Raw genomic sequence first — 18,219 nt, 5'->3', positions numbered from 1 at the left:
AAAGGATACATTTCATGTTTTCCATATGTTCAAGGATCGTACTTTAAAACAGATTTGTTGCTATGTTGTAACATCATCAGTTGAGAGGTGTGTCTGTGTCTTTGATATCCAGTTGGCCTACGACGCCTGGATCACCAGCTCCAAGTCGGCACTGAAGGACCTGAAGAAGGAGAAGAAAAAAATAAAGAAAGAGGAGAAGAAGAGAGCAAAGAGAGAGCTGCAGAGACAGCAGGGTGAGAGAGGGACATGTGGTGTTTATGTAACAGCGTCTAATCCTCCTCTGTAGTCCGTCTTAATTTCAGTCAGTCTTTGAATTCAAATGTCAGATTGGCTACTACGAACCACAGCATGTCTCACGTAGTTATAAATTATATGAAGTGATTTGGTGATGATTTAAACATTTAGAGATAATTCCGAGACTGGAAGGTCCCAGGTTTGATAGAGGGTCATTACAAAGGTTTACCCTCTGTGGAGTATTAATGTGTTTGGTAAATCTGTCCATCAGATTTAAATATTTCTTGTGTGAACGAGGGCATTATGGCACCTGAGGAAAGGTCAGCAGGGTTTCCGCGGGATCTTAAAAAGTCTACAATTAAAAAATCTAAATTCTAGGCCTTAAAAAGTCTTAAATTTGCTTAAGTATTGTGTTCTAGGTCTTAAATAATTTTAAACGAAGTTTTAATTTTCCTATGTCCATGCAACGCTACCTCATTATGCTCATTTTTTTTAACATTCTGTGGTGTTGTAGTTCTTTTTTTGCTAGTCCAAATAATTTTCCTGTATTACGACTACAAAAGAGCCAAACATGCAACTTATATTGCAGCCAATCAGCTTTCGTGTTATTGGCGTTAGTCTATTTTGGATTGTACCACAGACATAAAACAGATTTTATTCTTCAGCTTTGGGGAAGTGCAAGTTGAGCGATACTTGGCTTGAACAAAACTGAATTTAGGGCTTAGTTGATGTTGTGATAAAGGTCTTAAATTTCATTTATAATGGTCTTAAAAAGTCTTAAATTTGACTTGGTAAAACCTGCAGAAATCTTGATTCAGGTCTGGCCAGACATCCTATTGCTGTTGGACAGATGACCAAACTGCTAAAATGATTTAACAATAAAATCTTCTTTCTTCCAGGCATTGATAGAACGGACTCTAGTGAGGATGAACTTGAGGAAAGCTCTGTGGAGGCAGAGGGAGAGGAGGAAAAAGGTAACCAAACATGAGTCACTGCATTACGCTCACGACAAACAACTGGATTCTACCACAAGTAAACTTCTGTGTAATATTGGATTATTGAATGACTTTCTGGGCCCTATTTTAACAATTTAAGGTGCGTTTAGGGCGTGTACGAATAAACCAACCTGAGTGGCATCTCCCTAAAAGCCAGGCGCATTTGTACCTTGGTGCGTTGCTATTATGATGGTGGCTTTGCTAAGCAGAAAGGAGAGATTTTCAGGAGAAGAAACTGATTTGCTTGTGCATGAAGTGAAATAATAAGTATCATATCATAATACAATTTCACATTGTAATATTTTTATTTTTAATCTTTTGCATGTTTGTGTGCTGCTGCGCGTCCCTGTGTGTGTGTAACAAGCATAGTGAGCCTAGGCGCATTTTACTAATGTGCTGTTAAAATAACAATGAAATGCTGCGTTATTGACTTTAGACCAGGTTTTTGTTGGTCAATGGCGCGATGACTTCCCGCTGCCTCAAGATAGCAATACGCCAAGAATGCACCTGAACACACCTCCCTGTAAGAGCAGCACGCCCATGGGCACACAGATGGGAGCAGGTGCATTTGCTATTTAAACGACCTGGGCGGGAAATTGACAACTGCATCAACTTGTTGCTGCGCTGCACCGGGTGCAAGATAGGGCCTTCTATTTATTTTTGCTGTAACATGAACAAGAGTAGAGCAACAGGGAAAAGCTTTAATATACCAACACATTCATGCTCACTTAGGTACTTGTCCTCTCCTTACAGAAAACATTCTGCAGCGCGTCATTAACACCTTGAAGTTCAGCTGGGTGTTCGTTCAGTCCCTTCTTGACGACCTGACGGAGGGTCTGAACTTGTTCTGCAAAGAAAGCCTGGACATTTCCAAGGTTCTGCTCTTTGAGCGTGCGTTACTCAGCCAACAGCAAAAGAAGGTGAGAGGAAAGGATGTAAAGCTGATCATTGTAAATTGAAGATACTGTATGTCTGGTTTTTAGTCTCAAGATGAGCCACAAAGAAAAACGTTTTATCCTTCAATATGGACAATATAAACAAATGTAAACATATAATTCATCAAATTCAACCCCAACTATTATTTATTATCATTATGACTTTTATGTGTGTACCATTATGAGATTTATAGTGACAAACTATCTATCTATCTATCTATCTATCTATCTATCTATCTATCTATCTATCTATCTATCTGTCTATCTATCTATCTATCTATCTATCTATCTATCTATCTATATTCTTTTCTAACTCTGTTTTGCAAAATTGTGTTAATTAAAAGGCATTTGAGCATGTAAAATTTGGTTTTCTTAATCCTTCTTTCCATATCATACGTTGAAAGATGTGCTCTATTTACAAAAAATATTTCATCCAACAATTTTTTTCTTTGTGTATTTTATTTATTCATTTAATTGTTAAAAGTACAGTATACACTTCCCTCATACACTATGTGTGGGTCAGCTACAGCCTCTCTGTCCCTTGCTCTACAGGGTAGAGAGGTGAGCCAGGAGAGCGTGAAGCAGTTTTATGAAAACTGGATCTCCCGTCAGAACACGCTTTCATCCCAAGAGACCCTAGATGACTCCCTGCCTCCCCCCCCCTCCCCACCCGTTGTCTCCTCCTCACACCATTCCTATGCCAAGCTGAAAAACCAAGCCTCCAAAGTGTCCTGGGGCAGCAGCGTTTCCAGGTAGGTTACAGGTCCCATATTTACCTCTCATGTTTTCATTCTCTTTCCTGCTTCTACTGTATTTCCTCCCATGTGTGCATACATGTACCGTATGTTTAAAGTTAGAACTGCTGACATATTTAAGACATGCATAGCATTATTACTGTTGAAATATACACTAGGCCTGGGATGATATGCTTTTGTCCCGATTAGATTCTTTTACGATACATGGGTGCTGAATCGATTTGTATTGCAGTTCATTTTATTGAGATTTTAGAAGTATTGCGATTCGATAGTATTGGGTATTGCGATTTTCTTTTCCTTCTTTAACAAAAACAAAAGTTGAATAATACACTTCTAGAGACAATATATCATGAGACATTTCTAAAAACTAATTGTTTTCTAAGAAGAATGCACATCACATGTCAGTCGGTCAGTCTGACATTTATTTCATTTGTAAAGAAGTAATAACGTATGACGTATAATGTATTTTCTGCATTTTCTTTTTTTTTAAGATACATTTTTTATTATTTTTATATTTTTTGAACATACATAACAGACAAACACAACTGAACAAGAACAACAACCCTCTCCCACCCCCCACCCTCTGTGGTCTTGAGGAAAACAAAAACAGAAATCCCACCTTGCCTAGTCACTCTCCTCTAATTCTTGTGACGCGGAGGTCATTAGGACTGATACTGATGCTTCTGCGTTTTTCCATAGGTCTATAGTCGATAATTTAGCTTTGTTAATCCTTGCTGTGGAGAGCTCAAGCATAACTATGTCTAGAAAATACGCCAACAACTGTTTTATACAAAGCGAGTGGGGGGGGGAGCCAGCGCTGAGCTGTATTTTCTGCATTTTCTGCTTTTGGTTTGTTTTGTTGGAAACTGATATGATGTACTCGCCGTCAGCAGTACCATATAAATAGAACATATTTTGGGGAATCATTGGTTAAAAAATATATATACAGTACACCTTCTCATTCAATGCTTTTCCTTTTCATTTTCATGACTATTTACATTGTAGATTCTCACTGAAGGCATCAAAACTAGGAATGAACACATATGTGTGCTTTTTTATTAATAAGGGAAAAACTTCCACTAATTAACCCTGACAAAGCACACCTGTGAAGTGAAAACCATTTCAGGTGACTACCTCATGAAGCTCATTGAGAGAACACCAAGGGTTTGCAGAGTTATCAAAAAAAGCAAAGGGTGGCTACTTTGAGGAATCTAAAATATAAGACATGTTTTCAGTTATTTCACACTTTTTTGTTGAGTACATAATTCCATATGTGTTCATTCATAGTTTTGATGCCTTCAGTGAGAATCTACAATGTAAATAGTCATGAAAATAAAGAAACACATTGAATGAGAAGGTGTGTCCAAACTTTTGGCCTGTACTGTATATACAGTATATATATATATATATATATATATATATATATATATATATATATATATATATTGATTCCAGGGAAAAGAATCAATTTAAAAAGTTGTCGCAAAAGAATCACAATACATACGATTTTCGATTATCCCCCCCCCCACCGTTAATATACACAGTCTACCCCTCCTTTAAACCCTGTTTTACTCATCTGCTCTCTCCTCCTCACCTTCAGCTGTATGACAGATGAGACGATGCTGGGCTCCCGGCAGCCGACCCAGGAAGAGCTGGACGAGCCTCCCGCTGTGTCTCCTGCTGCTGACCAGCTCAGACGGAGACTCCTGAAAACAGCCAACATCGACCTGACCTCCTTTGAAACTGTTGATCTGTCACCAAGGTGAGGGAGAATTCTTTGGTTACAGGCCGTAAAAAAAAAAGTTCACACACAGATATGCGATGGGGTTTAGGAGAGAATCCTGTACTGGATTCTGTATATCACAACACCGACAAAACCTGTTTACTATATGCACTGGGTGGCAAGTGTGCGTAACTTCACTGATAGTGCACCTTTGTATCGGGGTTTAATTATACATGTAAGTAAATATAGGTACATATGTGAAAATAAGATGCACATCACGTGTCTATGGTAAATGTAGACTTCCCTCAACTCTTTACACCTTTGCATATCAACATTTTCTTGATTCTTGACGTGAAAATGTCCTTATCCTTGTATCAAAAGCTGTGAAGATGGTGCCCCTCAAAAAGAAGACCACAAAAAAGACGAGGGTGATGACGAGGACACGGAGGGTGAGATGAAACGTGAGCAAGGACCAGAAGAGACAGAGGAAAAGGAGGAAGAAGAGGAACAACGAGAGGAGGATTGTGAGGTGGAGAGAGAAGAGCTGGACGAGGAAGCCGAGCAGAGAGAAGAAGATGAATGCGTTGATTACCCAGAATGCACCTCGTTGGGCTTCAGGGAGCGTGATGGAGAGAAGAGCCTCGACCTCACAGAATCTCCCAGACCACTGAGTCAGGAAACGAGGAACCTCACTGCCAGTGAGCTGCTGCTTAACAAGTCAGTACACACAAGAATCGTTTTTAGTTTAAAGCTTTTTTTTTAATCTTTTGCCAAAGAGAGACAAGCTGCTGCGTAACATAATGTGACATATTATTATTACTATTGTTGTCTCCCCCCCCCCCATCCTTTCTGTAGTATGTTTGAACATGACGAGATCTCAGAGTCAGATAAGTTTTTTGTGACGTTGCCGAGGCCATTGAAGCTGGTGTTTGCCCTCTATAACACCATGGTGTCCAAGTCAGAGATGCTGTGCTACTTTGTGATCATCCTTAACCACATTGTGACGGCTTCGCTCCTCTCCCTCATCCTGCCCATTCTCATCTTCCTCTGGGCCATGCTGTCTGTGCCCCGGCCGAGCAAACGCTTCTGGATGACCGCCATAATCTACACAGAGGTAAGTCATTACAGCATTGTGTGGTGCATGGGGTCAACGCTAAGGTTTTTTTTTCACTTGTCCGGTCGGGCAAGTAAAAACGTCTATCAAAGGGTTGGGAAAAACCCAAAAAATGTCAAAAAAGTGACAAAAAAATCTCAAATTTGGAAAAAAAAAACTCAAATGCATCAAGTGCCAACTCAATTCTTGATTGTCCAACGGCACATTCAAATCAAATGATTATGATACGATGATGCCCGAACGGGCAAGTGGGTTGTTATTTACAGCCCCGGGCCATTGGGCAACCCTCATTGTTGAACCCTGTGCTTTGACATCATTTGTAAATGTGAATTTCATGCGGTATTCATATTCATTTTAGAACAAATTTTAGACCCCAAGGGCTGAGATCAGTTTTATGTTTAATAAATAATTTATTCCTCGTTGGAAGAATATTGAACATGCTCAGATTAAAAATGGCAGACAAAATCAAAATTAAACAGTGGGTTACAATGTAGTACATAAGGATGGCTGTTAGCAATTCTGCATATCTTATACAGTATATTTATTGTTTATATTGTTTCTCTGCTCATATTTTTCACAATGCTGTTACCATTCAAATGTGAAACAGCAGCTCAATATTATCAAATGTTTATGTTTAATTACTCAATTATTCAATCTGCATTTTATTTTAGTAAACATGAGACAGTGAAAGTGCTGGGGAGATCTTTTTACCTTCTTTCTTAGAGTAAATGTATGGGAATGTGTATGAAGTTGCATGTTGCCCCCATGCTGCTAACAACACCAAAGGGTTTAATGAAGGGCGACATCATGAGAAAACATCTTCTGTAATTGTGTTTGCAAATTAACCCAAAGTGTTTATTACTATTAAACAGATATGACGGTAACATGTTTTTCTTCTTTTTTATGACCCCTTCAAATTAAGGTTTTTTTAAGAAATGCTGACAAATTAACCCAAAGTGTTTATTACTATTAAACAGATATGACGGTAACATGTTTTTCTTCTTTTTTATGACCACTTCAAATTAAGTTTTTTTTAAGAAATGCTGACATTGATAAAATATCTTTTTTTTAAAGATTATTTTTGGGCTTTTTCTGCCTTTCCTCATGGACAGGACAGGTGAGAAAGGGGGAATACATGCAGGAAATCGTCACTGGTTGGAGTCAAACCCTGGACCTCTGCGTCAAGGCATAAACCTTTAAATATATGTGCGCCTGCTCTACCCACTGAGCCAACCCGGCCACACATTGCTAACATTTCTGAGTCAAGTTGATAGATGGTGGATGTCCCCTCATAAAAATTCAGTATGGTTAATGTAGTCCTACCCCACTGGTTTTACAGGTCTATGGAAGTCCTCCTGCATACTTGCAGTATAAAGCCTTTTGAGTGAAGTCTGATGAAAAAAAAAGACCATCAATTATTTCTGGAAAAAACGTCTGATGTTTATCTATTGTTTCAGCTGCTGCATGATCCAGAACTCTCTTCTCTGTTTCTCTCAGCTGACTGTCGTGGTGAAGTACTTTTTCCAGTTTGGTTTCTTCCCCTGGACCACGTCTGCGTACCGAGGCATCAACGCCGAGCGGCCCTTTGCCCTGCCGAACATCATTGGGGTGGAGAAGAAAGACGGCTATGTCCTCTTCGACCTCATTCAGCTGCTCGCTCTGTTCTTCCATCGGTCTATTCTCAAGGTAACCATGAAAAGTCACCCTGCTCATTCAAATACACCCACCTGTATGCCTGGTATGGAACCACCAGCATTGTCGCCATGCATCTAGTTTCGCAAGTTAAAATTCAGTTTGTGTCCGTGATTGCACAGTGCCATGGGCTGTGGGACAACAAAGAAGTCGAGATGCCTGATTTTTTCAAGAAAATGAAGAGGAAAGTTGACAAGAACAAGATGACAGGAGGAGATAAGACGGGCAGCAAAGAGAAAACTCAACGCCGGCTGAAGTTCCTCCCTCTCCAAACCTCCACCACCTCCATATTCTGTAGACGAAAGAGAGGCGACTCAGCAGACCCTGATGGTGAATATTCAGAAGAGCTTGATATAATTTGATTCAAGTCTGACCCAACTGTTTGGGTGTGAGACTTTCTTCCTTTTTCTTGTCCGTTGTCTTTTGTTCTTTTTTTGTCACTGGTAGTTACTGTATGACATTAATCATTTCACGTTTCATTTTTTTTACCGGAGAGGTGAAGTCCAAGAAGCAGCACAGCAAGAAGAAGAGACGGCAACAAAACAAGGCTCCGCTGACCAGGAAGCAGAGGATCAGACAGCAGATCAAAGAGTGGATGCTACGGGCCAAAGCTGCCATCGTAGAAGTGTGCGTTGTTGCAGACAAAGCTCACAACATTTTACCATTATATTACAGATTATTTTCCCTTAATCTAAAATATAGAGCTTGTGAATCTGACAGCTTGGAGAAAGGTGTGTTTTGATGCTGTATATTCTGTTTTTTTTTCTACAGCGCGCTCAACATTTACCTACCCATAAGACAGTTTTTCTATGACATCATCCACCCAGACTACAGTCCTGTGTGTGACGTCTACGCTCTCATGTTTCTCATCGATGTAGTCAACTTCATCGTCACTATATATGGATACTGGGCTTTTGGGGTAAGAGTCTGCCCTGCCTCTAATCACACCAACAGTATGCACACTTAAAATGCATGTTATGTACAGTACAACACAATCACGTTGGTCTTTGTCTCTCTGTAGAAATATTCTGCAGCAGCCGACATCACAGAGTCTCTGTCGGAGGACCAGGTTCCAGAGGCCTTCCTGGTCATGCTGCTCATGCAGTTCGCTACCATGATAGTAGACCGGGCCCTATACCTGAAGAAGTCCCTGTTGGGAAAGTGTGTTTTCCAGGTGGTGCTGGTGTTCGGCATACACTTCTGGATGTTCTTCATCCTCCCCGGGGTCACAGAGAGGTCATCAACTAAGCTTATTATTCTCCTCATTTGTTCACTCAGTCGTTAAATAAACTCATCCTAGACTGTGGAGTTAACAATTTAAAGAATAATTAAGAGTGACTACAAGGAGACTGAGATCACATTTACATGCATGCTGTGTCACCACATTAAAAAAGTATAATAGTGTTTAGAATACAGTACAGTACAAGACAACTAATTGTCCTACTCTACAGGCTTTATAAAAACCTGTGTGATAAAAAAAACTAGATAGAAAATGATTTCCAAAAGTAGTATCAAAGAATGGGCAAAAACAGATCAATTTTTTTTCATGAAACATTATGAAAGCTCACATTGAGTGTGCATGTTTTCGTCCTAATAACTATCTTCTATTCAATTTCAGGATAGTAAATCGATCAATTGATCTAGACTGTTCTGAAATATATTAACTTGACAAAACCAACCCAAACACACTGATCTAATAAAATGTCCAATCCCCTAGTATTGTAAGACTCTCTTTTTAGAATTTGAATCAAAAATCATTGAGGGGAAAAAAGAAGAAAGACATGCTAAAAAACAATCAAAAATCTGATCTTAGATATTTTCATGGATATCTCCTTTTCTCAGCATGTCTTTTTCGCTCCACAGGAGGTTCAACAGGAACCCTGTTGCTCAGCTCTGGTACTTTGTAAAGTGCATCTACTTCGGCCTGTCCGCCTACCAGATCAAATGTGGCTACCCAAACCGCATCCTGGGCAACTTCCTCACCAAGAACTACAACTACCTGAACCTCTTCCTTTTCCAAGGGTAAGAAAACTTTTACTGGTTTTGATAAATACAAATATCTCCACTAACAAGACACACGTTCTACACTTGTGATTGATTGTTAAAGTGTAATTTGTTTTCTGATCGGTATTTAATTTTTAGAATAGTTTTTATGGTGCATATTACAAAATAAAATATATAAATTTCCTAATTTCCTAATAAATTCTCCTCCTTCAGGTTTCGTTTAGTTCCCTTCCTGACAGAGTTGAGAGCGGTGATGGATTGGGTTTGGACTGACACCACTCTGTCTCTCTCCAGTTGGATTTGTGTTGAAGACATCTATGCAAACATATTCATCCTCAAGTGCTGGAGGGAGTCCGAGAAAGTAATTGAGAGCGTGTAGTACACATACTTCCTGCTGCGTTATTACTACAGTACCACAGTTTTATTTAAATAATATGAAAGGTGCATTAAGTATTTAAGTCTCTGCCTTGGGCTTTACAAATGACAATAAACTTTGTATTCTTACTCCTACACTCATCCATGTTCTCCCCACCTTACCTTATCGACCGATAATTTATTAATGACTATTCTTCTGACCAGTTAATCATTTTAGTCATTTATCAGGTAAGAATGCTAAATTCATTCTGCTTAGAGCTTCTAAAATAAGAGGAGGTATTGATTAAACACATTTCAATTTATGACTGGTCTTGTATGCAATTTGAAGGCATTAATCTGATAAATTGTGATGAACATTTGTCTTTTTTAAATTTTGATTTAATAGTCTGAGAACTACACTAATTTAATTGTAATTCTTCCAGAAATACCCCCACCCTCCAGGGCAGAAGAAGAAGAAGGTGGTGAAATACGGGATGGGAGGATTCATTATCTTTGCTCTCATCGGCATCATCTGGTTCCCGCTCCTCTTCATGTCACTGGTGCAGTCAGCAGCCGGAGTGACCAATCGGCCGGTGGACGTCTCCATCCAGCTTAGCATCGCAGGATATGAGGTCAGGATGGGAGTGCATTAAACTGTGTGCAAATTTTCAACTTTTAGTGTTTGTATGCTTATATTCTAAAACACTGTAGCTAGCTGGCTGCTAACATTCATTGAATATGTTTTGCTTGTAAAAGGTGAAACAGCAAAGTCTCTTACTTGAAGTGCTACCGTAAAAGAAATGCAGGTGTGGTATCTTGTGGATTACAGTCACCATCGTTTAACAAGACAACCAGTTTTTATTTTGCCCTAATCCTTCTTTCTAAGAGTCTACAGCCATGCTTGTGTCTCATTAGGTTTTACTGCTTTGAGCTAAATGCTAACATCAACAAGCTTACAATGACAATAACAACATGTTTAGCAAGTGTAATGTTTAACATGGTCACCATCTTAGTTTAGCTTGTTAGCATGCTAACATTTGTTAATTAGCTCTAAACACAAAGTAAAGCTGAGACTAATGGGAATTTAATTAGTTTTTTTTTATCATAAACCAAAGTGTTGGAAAAAGAATGGTGCTAGATGAACACTCAGGGGAACTTGAATGTTCGTATGAAATGCCGTTTCATGATAATCCAACCAATAGTTATTAAATCATTTCACTCAAAACCACAAATTTCAACTTCATGGTGGCACTGGAGTATGTGCATGTGTGAATGTAGTGTGTGCATTTATCTTTATTGAGACTGTTCTAGCTCCATTTATAAATCATGTTTTAGTGTTAAACATGTGACAGTGAATCCTTAGGATGAACTGTATCTGTGGATCTTAGTGACCACATTACCTATAGGCCACTAAGCCTATCATTAATGTCTGTTTTTTTTTTTACAGATTTATAATAATATGTTGGATTCATGTTAAGACATTTAAAAAAAAAATTTTACACTTTCAAAAGTTGCAAAGCAACTCCCTTCATTTATTTTGCTAGATACTGGTCTAGTACTGAAAATGTTGCCTACTATTTAATTACTATCTATCTACCTATCTTTTTGATGTTGCCTTTCTTTAAATAACTGTTCATTTGTTATACTGAAGTTGCATTGATGACACTATATGACATTCTATAACTGCTCTTTAATGTTTAATTTCTTATACTGCACTGTAACTTTTATTCACGTATTTTATCTCTCAGTTCTTATACTGCTCTGTCAATTTTATTCTTGTCTTTTATCTAGTGGTATTTTTGAACAGATAACGGTCATATTTCTGAGAATTTCTCCAAAGCGAGTGTGACATAGATTAGAATTAAAAAAACACAGGTGTGACAATAGATTATCCATACAAGGACCACGTCTGTGAACTGGTCAGATTTAGTCTGTGAACTAGGTCAATAAGAAGGACAACGTCTGTGAACTTGTCAGATATTTCTGTGAACTTATCAAGAGACAGACTGTGAACTGTCCCAGATTTAGCAAGGTTTACTGAGATTAAACTAAGCTTTGTAGCGACGGCTACATCGTAGTGAAAAGTAGAACTACTGCAATCTTGTAATGGGTAACGAAAACACCAAGTCCCTTTTTTTAATCATTTCTACCTGCACTTTAATGTTTTAATTAGTTTTTTAATTATTTTTAACCGATCTTTAATGTTTTATGTAAAGCACTTTGAATTGCCTTGTTGCTGAAATGTGCTATACAAATAAAGCTGCCTTGCCTTGCCTTACTATAACTATACATTTTTTGCAAGTTAGGCAGTGGGCGGGAGTTTCTTGGCAACTTTTGACCTACTTATCCCCTTTCGAGGCACCTGTCTCACGTTATAGATGTGCAAAGTATTTTTCTGTACTGAAAAAACTTAAATAAAACAATAATTTGGAGGCCCCCCTGCAGTAACTCTGAGGACCCCCTAGGGGCCCCGGAACCCCTCTTGAAGATCTCTGCACTAGAGGATGAGTTAGAGGATCACCAAAGTCAGTAGGATACATCCTCTGGGGACCATGAATGTCTGAACAAAATTGCATGGCAATTCATCCAGTAGTTGTTAATATATTTCAGTCTAGACCAAAGGAGCAGGCCGAGCGACTGACTGACCGACCGACATTGCCATCTCTAGAGCCAAAGACAGCGATCTGAACAACCACTTCCCTGCAGTGCCATCATGGTTTATACCAGTAATTGACTTGCCCTCTAATTGTGCAGATCAGGCACTAGTCATAGTTCATCTCTAGTGTGCGTGTAATGTAAATGTTTTACTCTTGAGTGTGTCTGATTTTGTTTCCACAGCCTCTGTTCACCATGAGTGCCCAGGAGCAGAACTTGGTTCCGTACACAGAAGCTGGATTCAACCGACTCACCAAAGTCTACGCAACCCATCCAGTAAGATTTGACCGTAAACACAAAACTGAGAGCACCAGAAATGAGACAGTAATTAATAAAACTGTATCGTGTTTCTATTGTATATGTCAAAGCAATAATTGTCTTAACCAAATACTGCCTATGGCCATGATAGGAGCACCTCTTATACTCTTTGTATGCATGTAGATATATATATATACTTGTGTCTTTTCTTGTCTATTTATGTTTTTTAATGATTTTTGTGAGAATGTTTTTGTTTCTCCAAATTAAAGGGTAGCATAACTGCTATACTGCATCATGTTTATTGTGTTGGGACACCAGGAAGCTCAAGTGTTAGTGTATGTTCAGTATTAGTATTCAGTATTTTAATGTGGATGTCCAGATGCCAAGAGTTGCAGTATGATGCATACAGAAGTGATTGTTTTGGAGCCTCCTGGTGGACAAATGGTTAAGCTCATTGAGAAAAGAAACATATATACATATACAGACATATAAATAGAGAGATGAGGCTTCAATTCATTTCAGAACACTGATAAAACACAATATTGCTCTCTCTCCCAGTCCGCCATGCAGTTCATAATGAACTACGAGGCGGACGACATTGTTGTCGCTAAGATCAAGAGTGATGCCAGTCTGCTGTGGAGCATCAGCCCGGCCAGTCGAGCCGCCATGATCCAGGAGCTCAGCAACTCCTCTCATATATACATGACCTTACGCTGGACACTGCTCAGGTCTGTGGGTGTGTGTGCGTGTGTGTGTGTGCGTCATAGTGCAATGCAGATCCAGTGGGCTTGTATATGCCTTTGTGGGTTTTCATGGGTGTACTGGCTTGAAATACATTCCCAAGTATGGACAAGCACTGATAAATGTATTTTTTTTTTTGTAATGAATTTCTGCTTTTATTTATTTATTTTTCTTTGTATTTTGCTCAGTTTGTGAGCCCTTCATTTTTTTTTTTACATATCAAAAAATTTATTTTCTTAAAAGTACTTCAACTCATTAAGATACGGACTCCGTTAATGTGTGAATGGATGTACAGTTACACATAGAGCATACTGTATCTGTGCATTACATTTATATATGTATATATATATTCATATTCATTTCTTGGGTATTCAAAAATGTATCAAGTTTAATTTGAAATGAATAAAGAGATCTGAGATGTTCCAATGCTTTATGCAGATCTCTTAATTAAACTGTTACTCCAGTAACTCCATTTTAAAATAATTTGGCTGCATTTTGCACAGATGCATGATAGCACTGAACAAACTGTTAACTTAACGCTGCTCTCCTTCCCTTCTCAGGAATGCGTCCATATCAATGGTTGTAGAGACAGTGGGAGAACACACCGTGAAGTTTGAGGACAAGGCCTTGAGGGAAGGGATAGTCCACATGCTCAATGGCAACAGCAGCAAACCTGTGTGAGTTACTGTTAACACACACAACCAGTTGGTTTTTACTTGGTTGTACTATAACTGCTCATCTTCTTCTGGTGTTGAAATGCAGTTTCTGTCTATACTACAGATGCTAATGTTGGAGAATTAAATAAAACAAACCTCAACTCTAAAAATACTGCTCATGTTGTAAGCATGGCACTACATGAGCTGAAATAATGTTTGTCATCAACTATTTCTCATTTTGCAACCCAGACATTCATTGTGCAACATCGCTGAGTATTTTCTCCACTTGAGCTCAAAAGGTGTTAAACTATGCTATTCTTTCCTTTAGGCTCATTCATTCTCTGCTGCCTAAGTTCCTCAGGGGTCCCAAAGGACCAGAGTCCAAAATGGCAACAAGGATGAAAGTAGGTTAGTCCCACTTTATTGTACATTGGCCATACTACGGATTTTTCTTTTATAAATTATAACTGTATTGTAGGAATCCATCTTGGATAAGGATCAGCTGACGATCTTATCCGAGTGATCTGTCCTGTATCCATCTCTTGTTTAAAACATGCAGTTTAATTTAATCCTGGCATGTCTTCCCTCAGAGCACTCAGACCGCCCAGACCTCCAGGCGCTGGCTTTCTTCAGGCCCATGTCAGTCAAACTTCAGCAGGTCAATGGAGGGTCAGAGAAAAAGGCAGGCCAGTGGTGGGCGGTGGAGGAGTGCTCCCCAGTTCTCGCCTTGTCCAACCACAAGTGTCACAGCATAGAGATAGTGGTATTCAGTGATAGAGTCAGCCCCTCCAGTCTGGGCTTTCTGGCTGGACACGGGTAGGTAACGGGACATCTCGCCTGCATTATGACGGTAAAACTCTCCCACCTGTTGAGCTGTTGTATTTCTCTCACAGAGACTAATTGTCCACTCTCTCTGCTCCTCTTCTCTTCACCACAGTATCGTAGGCCTGTACATGTCAGTGGTGCTGGTCATCGGAAAGTTTGTCAGGGAGTTCTTCAACGGGATCTCCAGGTCCATCATGTTTGAGGACCTGCCATGCGTGGACCGGGTCCTGAAGCTCTGCACGGACATTTTCGTGGTCCGAGAGACAGGAGAGATGGAGCTGGAGGAGACGCTGTTTGAGAAACTCATCTTCCTCTACCGATCGCCGGAGACCATGATCAAGATGACCAGAGAGAAGAAAGACAGCTAGTCTTTGGTGGCATACCATCTGTTAGTATGGGACGTGGAGGGTGAAACACCGCCTGTGAATGTGTCCACACTGAACTACCATCACTCAAAATGTATGTATTAGAGCAAATAATATTCGGTGCAGTAGTCATTTCATTCAGCAGGGGGAACTTGTAATTAATGATCCAGTTGTAATCAAGAACCCTGCTGAAGTGCCCCTGAGCAAGATTTTGGATCCCTTTCTGACTACTTATCTTGAACTGACCTTCATGGAAAGGGCAAGCAGAGAATTCTTCTAAAGCATTCAGAGCTTATATACAAATTAATCAGTTTTCATGATACCTTTACTAGTATTCATACTGACAAAAACATGTTCCCTGATTTGATTAGTTTCAAAAGGTAATCAATGTGGGATTTACTTGTCTGACACTTATGTTATTGTTTACAGACACTTCAACTTCTAGCAGAAAGCAAAATGAGTCATTTTCTATTTGTCTATATCATTCAGAATATCAACAATGACATTTTACAGTCATTTAGAAGGCACTAAATCAGACAACACCAACTAATGCAAACTGCAGTTAAACAAATTATGTGCCTGCCAGTTGTTATTTGCTAGTTTATTTGACTTCCAGCCCACTGGGCAATGCATGCATTTCTAATAGTTTTGGATTCAGGTTTTTACTGGTCTATGTACTGTACACAACACCCTGTTCCCCCACTTTAGATTCTATCAGGAGGATCAATGAATAGTCAACAAACTACTGATATACTCATGGATCAACACACATACCTCTGTAAATATCATGGTTCTGTATATGGCTATGTAGACTACTGCACTGATTTATTTATACCAAAATAAAATTGTCACAGACAAAAATGTTTCAGTGTCTCGTTCTGTAGTGCTGTGAATACTATATTCAACAAGGCAAAAATACAAGGGAACAAAATGTATTTCCGATATCCATCTTTAATACAATTTTAATAACAAATGAAAAGGGAAAATAACTGCAATTTCATTCAGGTCATCTTGATGTTATCCTTTTTCTCTTCTCCACTGTGTGCAGAGCAGGACAGTGACAGGACCGCACAACTCCAGGAAAAACTATCTACATCTCGTTCTCAAATCCTGGAGGGAAAACAAAGGATAAAAACATTACTGAAAAATGTCCTCATGAAAATTCTGCATGCAAACATTTAACACAGAATTATTCCTATCAGTAACTACAGGTTTAGAGTTTGTCTACTTCGACAGTAAACTTTCAACTTCTAATATTAATTTGGATGATAAAAATGGGAAAGACTACCAAAGTCCAACTTTGCACAGAAGGGGTGCAAAAATGGGTTATGAGCAGCAGTAATGTGCAGACCATACAGTGGTGCAACATCATAAAACGCCATCTCCATACACCATACAGGGGGTCAGTTTTGTATTGTGCATCAGTTTGAGAGAGGTCAGTTCTAAAAAATGAAAATTGAATATTGATATTAGGGATAAATTGATCTAGAATGTCTTTTAAATGAGTATCATTAATCAAATGTTGGTTTTGACAGGTAAAACCATGTACCCAGGTCTGCTTTCAAAAAAGTGTGCCCCTGGTTTAGTTTCATTCAAACCAAAACCTGTAATCAACTAATTATTAAGTACTTCGGAGATTATCATTTTGCATACAAAACGTGTAATTAGAGTTTCCAGAAAAATCATCTAGAAAATATGATGCATTGTTACAGATGTAACTACTCAATAGTACATGAATTAGTTACTGTACAAATGATCTCCATCTTGATTAGGTACAAAATAAAAAGGCTGCTTAAATGAAATACTATTCCTATATAACAATACAGCACTCTAAACTAGGTCATTCTGCTAAATAAGTAAGGTCCCTGTTGATACTCTACTACTATATATAAATGTAGCTGATAATTCTTCTGCTCTTTTTCTTTCATGCAATTTATGAAGCAAGACTTCTACTTGTAACGGAACATTTTTAACGCTGTAGTATTGCTATCTAAATGCTCTGAATATTTCTCCCACCGCTGAAAACCTGCACTCCGTCACCACTCAATGTCACAGCTGCCTCACCTTCAAACAGACAGGGGATGATGCATTTATGTGCTAATGTGATCAGAGTTTCTCTCGAGTGCTGATAACTTATAATATTTGATGAACTTACAAGCTGTTTTGGGTTTCAGGACTTTGACGTTGGCTTCTGCGGCCTTTAATGCTTCGGCTTTGAACTGCGGCTTCATCGCAGCCCGCACCGCGCTAGCACAGATAGCGGAGAAGCGGATGTAGCTGCAGAAAGGACACACTTGTTAGCCGCATGCTAAAGCTAAAGGACAAACAATACTGACAGTGAAACAAACAACTGTTTTTTTTAAAATAACAAATAATGTGTCCCATGCATTATCAGAAAGAGTCCCATCTTGGACGGTTATCAGCTAACTTAACATTGGCGCCGTAAGTTAAAAACATGGGTGGAAAAGCTGACTAGAGATATTGTAACGTTAGTACGTTAGCTAGCTAGCTAGCTAGCTATGTCGCCCCCTGAGGGATTTAATCGAGGGAATAACAAGGACTTTGTGTAAGTAGTCCGTTATAATAACACATACGTATTTACAAAAACTTAGTCAACACTGACCACAAAGCTATCTATGAAGATATACATGTGCATGTCATTTTTACCTGAGGCCTGCCTGTCTCCAGTATGCGACCATCTTGCCTGTGTTGTGGCTTCAAGGACAGGTCGGATATGTGCGTGATGACGTAATTTGAGATACGATGGTCTTTTCCCCACCCAGAACGGTGCTTTATCATGATTGACAGCTTTCGTGGTCGCTTGTCCCGCCTCCAGTCAATGTGTTTCTTTTTTGAGTTTGGTGAAATCTTAGCCTAGAAATCTAGACGCACCCTAGTGGCAGCAAATTTATT

The 18,219-nt window shown here is 39.1% G+C and overlaps 2 protein-coding genes across 4 annotated transcripts in view; one reads left to right on the top strand and one right to left on the bottom strand.

Moving 5' to 3' along the window:
- Nucleotides 1-15,373, top strand: part of si:dkey-11f4.7 (piezo-type mechanosensitive ion channel component 2) — a 34,185-nt gene extending 18,812 nt beyond the window's left edge. For 2 of the 3 annotated variants that reach the window (XM_028582340.1, XM_028582339.1), the window contains exons 25-45: nt 113-233; nt 1,134-1,208; nt 1,983-2,149; nt 2,717-2,916; nt 4,520-4,681; nt 5,024-5,359; nt 5,498-5,756; nt 7,254-7,442; nt 7,571-7,778; nt 7,943-8,075; nt 8,220-8,367; nt 8,470-8,684; nt 9,312-9,470; nt 9,666-9,813; nt 10,250-10,438; nt 12,645-12,737; nt 13,278-13,447; nt 14,021-14,137; nt 14,445-14,524; nt 14,707-14,932; nt 15,054-15,373. In XM_028582340.1, coding sequence (XP_028438141.1) covers nt 113-233; nt 1,134-1,208; nt 1,983-2,149; nt 2,717-2,916; nt 4,520-4,681; nt 5,024-5,359; nt 5,498-5,756; nt 7,254-7,442; nt 7,571-7,778; nt 7,943-8,075; nt 8,220-8,367; nt 8,470-8,684; nt 9,312-9,470; nt 9,666-9,813; nt 10,250-10,438; nt 12,645-12,737; nt 13,278-13,447; nt 14,021-14,137; nt 14,445-14,524; nt 14,707-14,932; nt 15,054-15,309 — 3,651 coding nt within the window. In that variant the 3' untranslated portion in view covers nt 15,310-15,373. The remainder of the gene's footprint in view (nt 1-112; nt 234-1,133; nt 1,209-1,982; nt 2,150-2,716; nt 2,917-4,519; nt 4,682-5,023; nt 5,360-5,497; nt 5,757-7,253; nt 7,443-7,570; nt 7,779-7,942; nt 8,076-8,219; nt 8,368-8,469; nt 8,685-9,311; nt 9,471-9,665; nt 9,814-10,249; nt 10,439-12,644; nt 12,738-13,277; nt 13,448-14,020; nt 14,138-14,444; nt 14,525-14,706; nt 14,933-15,053) is intronic. The other variant, XR_003692954.1, reaches the window with a different exon arrangement.
- An 866-nt stretch (nt 15,374-16,239) lies between these two features.
- atp5f1e (ATP synthase F1 subunit epsilon) lies at nt 16,240-18,085 on the bottom strand. Its single transcript, XM_028583691.1, has 3 exons — nt 17,974-18,085; nt 17,462-17,583; nt 16,240-16,416 (listed from the first exon to the last, which is right to left on the bottom strand). Coding segments are annotated over exons 1-3 (156 nt in total). The 5' UTR covers nt 18,006-18,085; the 3' UTR covers nt 16,240-16,414.
- Nucleotides 18,086-18,219: the final 134 nt, after the last annotated feature.

This window comes from Perca flavescens, chromosome 7, assembly GCF_004354835.1.
Source record: "Perca flavescens isolate YP-PL-M2 chromosome 7, PFLA_1.0, whole genome shotgun sequence".
Taxonomy (NCBI): domain Eukaryota; kingdom Metazoa; phylum Chordata; class Actinopteri; order Perciformes; family Percidae; genus Perca; species Perca flavescens.
This window is presented reverse-complemented; position numbering and strand designations above follow the sequence as displayed.

Coding starts and splice junctions, on each gene's coding strand:
- atp5f1e (XM_028583691.1), bottom strand. CDS start 18,005: ATGGTCGCATACTGGAGACAGGCAGGCCTCAG. Junction 17,584..17,973: donor TGGAGACAGGCAGGCCTCAG/GTAAAAATGACA, acceptor TCCTTTCTGCAG/CTACATCCGCTTCTCCGCTA.